Source organism: Teleopsis dalmanni, chromosome 2, assembly GCF_002237135.1.
Source record: "Teleopsis dalmanni isolate 2A chromosome 2, ASM223713v2, whole genome shotgun sequence".
Classification (NCBI taxonomy): Eukaryota; Metazoa; Arthropoda; class Insecta; order Diptera; family Diopsidae; genus Teleopsis; species Teleopsis dalmanni.
In genome coordinates this window covers 110,878,185-110,885,974 of record NC_051847.1, presented here as the reverse complement: position 1 = coordinate 110,885,974, position 7,790 = coordinate 110,878,185, and the positions used below count along the sequence as shown (strand labels likewise).

Sequence of the window (7,790 nt, the reverse complement as noted above, 5' to 3'; positions counted from 1 at the left end):
CTGCCTCCTGCTCCTCTGCTAGTGCTGCGGTCAAAGCTAATACGCCGCATCATCTGCAATTAGTACCAACTCAACTTCTGGTACACGTTCTCACCCTAACCCCTCGACAAGGGCGTATAGGGCGCGAAGGTCAGCATACCGCATCCTCTCTAGGCTCAATGCCGCGGATCCTTCCTCGTTCTCAGAAAGCAATAAGGCATCACTAAAGTGGGCAAGGGAAAATGTCAACCTCCGGCCCTCTGACATCGCTTCTACCTCTGCACCTGCTCAGAAACGACAAAGGTCGATTGAGCAGGCCGGTAAATCAATTTTGTCAAGCGCTCCTAAGCGCCCCAAATTTGGTCCTCCAAGACCCCCATCTTTGTCAAAACCTCTCAGCGAAATAGTCAAAGAGAGCCTGACCTGGGCCATCATCGACGCTGGCAATAGTGATGGCACCATCTCTCCAGCAAATTGGAAGAAAGTCGAACGGGCTCTCCTCAAAATATATATGGAAATTTTTGCCCTCAACCCTGGGCCATCTCCTAGCTGTAAAGACGCTGGATGGTACCAGGGTCATATTAAAATTATTGGCTGCTCAGTCCAGCGCTTCGCGGATCTTTATAAGCAGGCGATCGAAAAGATTGGGGAACTCTGGCCCGGCGCACAGCTCAGAGCTGTTTCGGTGGAAAATATCCCACAACGCCCCCGCTCCAAAGTGTGGCCTCCTTCGGAGCTTACTTCCCCTGAGGAAATTCTTTCCCTTTTAAGGGCCAGTAACACTAACCTCCCCACGCATAACTGGAAAGTTGCGAAGGTCAGTCACCCCAAGGGTGACTTCGTCGAGGCCGTCGTAGTTCTTAACGAACAATCTTTGGCACCCCTTCAAGCCCGAAATGGGGTGATTCACTATGGCTTCGAGTCGGTCACCCTACGTGTCTACAAAAGTGACTCTCAAGCCGCTAAACAACAACCCTCTGGGGGGGCACCTTCGGAAACGATCTCCGATGACGGAATCGGTTCCATCTCCGTTCCAAACAACCCCGATGTAGGGACTTCCGATTTAATCGGCACTCCTTCCTCCGAAGACGGAGGTAGCGTAATCTCGTCTTCCGAACTGGTCGGTGAGTTCTTTACAGGTATGGCGCTTTCCCGGGAGACCTCACCGATGTCGGATGAGGATGAACTGGACAGTACCATAGTTGAAAAACAACTAAGCTGTTGAAGGTCGTCCAAATTAACCTCCAACATTCCAAAACTGCTTCGGCAGCCCTTACCCTCCGCCTAGCTGAAAAAGGAGAGGACATAATGCTGATCCAAGAACCTTGGATTGTAAACAATCGGGTTTGTGGACTGAATACAAACGGTTATCGGTTAGTATTCACAGAAGGTCAAGGTAAACCAAGATCTTGCATTCTAGTAAAAAATAACATTAATGCCTTTTTACTCCCTAGGTTCAGTGACAATGACAATGTAGCCATGGCCATCGAATACGACTCCAAGGCCCTTTGGATTGTCTCAGTTATATGGCATACGATCACGGTGCCACTCCACCACAGGACTCCCTCAAGCTTCTGGTGTCAGAGGCAAACAACAGTACGATCCCGGTGATCATAGGAGCTGACGCCAACGCACATCATGAGATGTGGGGTAGCACAGATACTAATGCGAGAGGTGAGTGTCTATTTGATTTCATTCTTGCAGGAAACTTGGTGATCGCTAACATAGGTAGGGAGCCAACCTTCATGAATTCAATTAGAAGGGAAGTTCTCGATATCACCATGATTAGCGAGCACTTCTCTTACTTTATTACTAAGTGGTCCGTATCGCAAGATTGCTCCTTTTCTGACCATAGGTACATCAATTTTGATCTAGATTTTGTGGAGAACCCTGAAATGAACAGATCATCTAAACCAATAAATAGGAAACGTACTGTATGGCCCATTTTTCGAGCCAACCTGGAATCCACCTTACAGTTGGACCCTCCCACTATTCTCAACTGTTCCGATATAGATCGAGCGGTTGACCTTCTCACATCAGCATTTAGATGCGCCACAAACGCGGCTTGCAAGCCACCCGAATTTAGGGGCAAACCCAAACCTCCTTGGTGGAACTTAAACATTGCAGACCTCCGAAAGACCTGTAGAAAACTTTTTAATGATGCTAAAGCAACAGGAAACTGGGTTCCATATAAAGAGAAACAAAGAGAATTTAAATACGCCATTAGGCGGGCCAAAAGGGCAGCTTGGAAAAATTTCTGTGGCAACATAGAATCATCTTGCGAGTCAAGCCGACTGCGCAAAATCCTCAATTCCACCCATAAGACACTCGATTGTATCCAGGCTCCAAATGGTCAATGGACCAACTCCAGTAAGGAAACTCTCGACATCCTTCTGGACTCGCACTTCCCAGGGAGTATAGCCTCTGATGTTGATTTATTCCCGCAGATATTCAACAGGGTGAATTCGTAATCCTCCCCTGGCTTCTAAGCATTTACAATAGCTGTATTAAGCTTATGTATGTCCCAAGCTGCCGAAGAGTGGCTCGAGTAATATTCATTCCCAAAGCAGGGAAAATAACTCACTGCAGTGCCAAGGACTATAGACCAATCAGTCTGTCTTCTTTTCTTCTGAAAGTACTGGAGAGAGTTCTTGATCTGCATATCAGGAACAAGATAAACCCAGCGCTCTTATCTCCATCACAGCATGCTTATACTAAAGGCAAGTCTGTCGATACTGCGCTTCATGCACTCATCTCGCAAGTTGACCATTCCATCTCTCTCACACTTGCCACTTGAATACACACTTACCACCTTTCTCGATATTGAGGGCGTTTTCAACAATGTCTGCCCAAATGGTATCATAAAATCCCTCTCAAAGTTAAATCTCGACAATAGTCTGGTTAAATTTGTAGAGGCCCTTCTCAAAACTAGGATTATCACATCCGACATCGGAAGTGTTCAATCCTCCAGAGCAGTCTGTCGGGAAACGCCACAAGGTGGGGTTCTCTCTCCTCTTCTATGGAACATAGCGGTTAATTCGTTGTTAAAACTTTTGGAACAATCCGGATACAGTGTTATAGCTTATGCGGACGATATTGCTATTGCCTCATCTGGCAAATTCCCTCAAGTTCTATCCAATATTATTAACTCTGCGCTCCTCATTGTAACTGAATGGTGTAGGGAATTCGGTCTGGATATTAACCCCGCAAAGACAGAGGTTATTCTCTTCACCAGGAAATATAAAATACCGACATTTTCCTTACCAAAGATAAAGGGCGTTACTCTAAATTTAAGTTCGCACGTCAAATATCTGGGTATTATTCTGGACTCTAAACTCAGCTGGAAAGACAACTTGGCTGAGAGAGCCCGCAAAGCGGTATGCGCCACCTACTGTTGCAGAAGAGCTATAGGTCGCAGTTGGGGGCTCAAACCGTGCATTATACTCTGGCTCTATTCAGCTGTTATCGAACCAATTCTTCTGTATGAGGCTGCTTTCTGGTGGCAGGCAACTGAAAAAGAATGCCACACCAAATTAATTGACAAAACTAGGAGGATAGCTGCACTACAAATCACTGGTGCTCTTCGCTATGCTCCACGCAAGCTCTTTTCGCTATGCTTCATTGGCTGCCATCTCGGCTTCTGGTAACAGCAAGCCAAAATAGTTGCAACTAGGCTCAACTCCCTCTCCTGCTGGTCAAGGGTATCTGCCAACTCCCGTCTCTATTGACTACATGTGTTGTTACCCAGACCTAATTAGGGGGTTCGAATCTCTTATACCTAGCAGGGAGGACTGGATCCTTGAAAGAGTGATCTCTCTCCAAACGGTTGACATTTACACGGACGGCTCCAAAATAGATAAACGAGTCGGCTGTGGCATTTTCTCTGAAAGACTGGGTCTCAGCATCTCGCTTCGACTTCCGAACCACTGTAGCGTCTTTCAAGCCGAAATAATGGCAATTCACCAAGCTGTAAAATGGGTTCTAAGCAATCGAACATCCGATTTACCAATCTCAATTTTTTCTGATAGTCAAGCTGCCATCAGATCACTGATTGGCACCTCAGCCACATCAATCACAACTCAAGACTGCCGTGCTTCACTAAATGACCTAGCTAGGTTTGTTAGGGTAAAACTCATTTGGGTTCCTGGTCACAGGGATATCACAGGAAATTGTAGGGCAGACGACCTAGTCAAGGTAGGTGCTCTTCTCCCTAACATTAACCTCTCTGATATAGGCGTCCCACTTGCTACAGTTAAACTGGCAATCATACAAAAATACCTGAGCATAGCCAAGCAATACTGGGCTGACGAACCTCAATGTCAGATTTCTAGGTTAACTTGGCCGAACTTTGACAAGAAAAGAACCAGTCAGCTACTTCAACTAAGACGGAACCTGCTCAGCACTACGGTATCTGTGCTAACGGGACACTGCGTAATAGGAAGGCACAAATTTTGTCGAGATTGCGGCTCTGAGGACTGTACTCCATCTCATGTGTCAGTGCCCTTCTCTAGCCAGAAGAAGACTAAAAATCCTTGGATCTCCTTTTCTAACTGACCTGACTGAGTTGTCATCCTATGATGTTAGGGACCTAGCCAAGTTCATAGAATTGTCAGTTTGGTTTTCCTTTACCTAATAGGGGAGTCGTTACCTTTCTTCGGCGTTAAATGTATACTGATTAAAATCTATATACAAATAACGTAACTCCTGTGGTACCACAATGGGCCTTTATTTGTGCTTAAGTTGGCTTTTTGGGATACAAGGTCGCCACTCCAACCTATACCTATACCTAGTGAACCCGTTGCTTATCCAAGAGCTTGTAGAAAAACTACCACCGCAAATGCGATTGCAGTAGGCTGTTGCATCGCGTAATATGAATGTAATATGAATGCAAGTGGGGCAAATGAAACGTTAGCGGTTCATCATCAACTAACTTCACAAGCGCTGTACAGAATTGTTCCAATAACAATATATGGAAATGGTGTTACCTGCAACATTTATGCCTTTCTGGATGACGGATCTGGTCCAACGTTGATAGAAAAAGACGTATTAAGACAACTGCGGATTAAAGGTGAAACGAAAGATCTTTGTTTACGATGGACAGATGGTACGGTACGCAAGGAACCTGATTCTGAGCTGGTCAACCTGCAAGTCTCCAAAATACGAGAAGGTAAAAGGTAATCGTTGTGCAATGTGCGTTCAGTAGCTAAGCTGGAGCTACCCGAGCAATCTTTAAATATGACAGAACTTACCGATAAGTATAAACATTTAAAGGGACTACCAGTAGAATCGTATTAAAACGTTAGGCCTCGAATGATAATCGGCCTAAGCAATAAAGAGGTAGCTATGCCAATGAAGTTCAGAGAGGGAGGTAAGAATGAGTCAGTTGCAACAAAAACTCGACTCGGGTGGACCATATATGGAATAATTAAGCACGAACCTAATACTATTAGGGAAACGTTAAATTTACACATCTGTGAATGCGATGATGATCTAAGTTTGCAGCGTTTAGTGAAAGATTTTGTAAGTAATGAAAACGTTATTGAAAGTCGAGAAAAACTAAAAAATATGGAGTTGGAACAACAAAAGAGTATGTAATCAAAAATATGTCGAGATGGTGAATACTTTGTAGCAAGATTGCTTTGGAAATCAAATAATATTACTATGCCAGATAATTACCTAATGGCGCTGCGTAAACTTCAGTGCTTTGAGCGCAAGCTGCAATCCAATGTAACGTTGCAAAGCTGGGTGTGTGATCACATCGACGACATGAAGTCGAAAGGTTATATACGCCAGCTGAAATCTAACGAAGCCGAGGAGTATTATCCACGTAAGTGGTACTTACCTATGTTTACAGTCAGTAATCCGAATAAACCACAAAAGCGAAGACTAGTGTGAGATGTAGCTGCACAATACGACGGAGTCTCGTTAAACGCGTGTTTGGAGAAAGGTCCAGATCTGCTCACTTCGTTGGTAGATGTTCTTGTTAATTTCGGAATCGGAAAAATTGGTATAAGTGGCGACATACAAGAAATGTTTCATCGAGTACTCGTGAAAGAAGAAGATCAACATTCACAACGCTTCCTGTGGAGAAATTGTGACGATAGCAGACCCCCAGACGTTTATTTGCTACAAGTTATGAGTTTTGGGGCAACATGTTCACCATCGTTGACACAACTGGTAAAAAATAGCAATGCACGCGAATACGAAGCCGAGTTGCCGCGAGCAGTGAAATGTATTTTAAAAAGGCATTATGTAGATGACATGCTGGATAGCGTCGACACAGTGGAGGAAGCGATTAATCTAGTCAATGAGGTTAGAAATATTCACCAAGGCCAGTAATTTCAATTTTTCTCGGCTGGAAGGCGTATAGACCACACATTTGAGGTAGAGAAGGTATTGGGAATCCATTGGCAAACCGACACTGATATGCTCACATTTGTTCTGAAGTTTACCAAAGCCACTGAGGATGTTCTAAGTGGATATAGATTACCTACGAAGAGAGAGTTGCTACGATTGATGATGTCAATATTCGACCCTTTAGGGGTGCTTACCTTTTACATTATTGACGTAAAAATTTTGTTTCAAAAAGTTTGGCGAAGTGGAGTTAGCTGGGATGACACTATTCCTAATGAGCTAGTCGATGAGTGGAACAAATGGCTGTTGCTGCTTGGCGGTGTGAAAAATGTGAAGATACCGAGATGTTACTTCGCTACGGTTAATAAGGATGCAGACTCCATTGAATTGCATGTCTTTGTGGACGCAAGTGAGGTTGCATATGCAGCGGTTGTGTACCTAAGAGCGAAGAGTCGCAACAACATAGATGTTTCCTTGATATGTTCTAAAGCAAAAGTTGCACCATTACGACCAATATCAATTCCAAGACTGGAACTACTCGTGGCGGAATTGGGAGCACGCCTAGGAAACAACATCAAAAGGTCAATAGACTTGAAAGTGACCAGTATAACGTATTGGAGCGATTCAAAGGCTGTTCTATCGTGGATAAAATCTGACCCACGAGATTACAAACAATTTGTAATGTTCCGCATAGCAGAAATCCTGGAGTTGTCCGAGGCGGAACAATGGCGGTACATTCCTACTAAATTAAATGTTGCGGACTTGGCTACAAAACAAACTAGTAATCCAGACTTTACTTGGAAAAACCCTTGGTATAAGGTACCGAAGTTCCTGTATGAAGCAGAAACTTGTTGGCCAAATAATGTTGGCGTACAGAAATATAACGAAGGTTCTGAAATCAGAAAGCAACGATTGTTGGTGGCTCATGTAGCAGAGGAGGAACCTATCATAGATGTCTACCGATTTTCAGAGTGGGAACGTTTAGTTCGATGCATGGCCTATGTGAAAAGATTTATGTTTTTACTATCAACTAATGAAATGAAAAAGATGAAATCTGTAAACCAATGCTTGTCAGTCGAGAAACTGAAATGGAGTGAAAATTTCTTGTACCAAACAGCCCAGTTACAGAATTACAAGAAAGAAATGACCGCATTAAGTAGAGACGCTAATATTACTCCATCTAAAAGTAGCCCTTTGCGAAAACTTTCACCATTCACAGAATGTTTTAAGAATGAAAGGTAGATTAGATAAAGCCGCATGCATCGCTGATTCAACCAAATTCCCAATTATACTATCAAGGAAAAACTACATAACTAAGTTGATCGTAGACTAGAAATAAATAAGTTTTGTTTTAAGATTTTAAAGCACACACACACACAACTACATTACGCTGTTAAAATTGGTTAACGACATGTATATTACAAAAGGTATAATTTCTATTTATAATTTTTTTTAAG

General features: G+C 43.5%; 1 protein-coding gene across 1 annotated transcript; it reads left to right on the top strand.

Moving 5' to 3' along the window:
* The first annotated feature begins 4,860 nt into the window (after window positions 1-4,860).
* On the top strand, window positions 4,861-7,575 carry LOC119675446. Its single transcript, XM_038086646.1, has 5 exons — window positions 4,861-5,153; window positions 5,430-5,566; window positions 5,609-5,806; window positions 5,882-6,211; window positions 6,569-7,575. The coding sequence occupies exons 1-5, from the start codon at window positions 4,861-4,863 to the stop codon at window positions 7,573-7,575; spliced, it is 1,965 nt and encodes a 654-aa protein (XP_037942574.1).
* The last annotated feature ends 215 nt before the right edge of the window (window positions 7,576-7,790 follow it).

Coding starts and splice junctions, on each gene's coding strand:
- LOC119675446 (XM_038086646.1), top strand. CDS start 4,861: ATGAATGCAAGTGGGGCAAATGAAACGTTAGCGGTTCATCATCAACTA. Junction 5,567..5,608: donor GGAGTTGGAACAACAAAAGA/GTATGTAATCAA, acceptor AATACTTTGTAG/CAAGATTGCTTTGGAAATCA. Junction 5,807..5,881: donor AGCCGAGGAGTATTATCCAC/GTAAGTGGTACT, acceptor TGTGAGATGTAG/CTGCACAATACGACGGAGTC.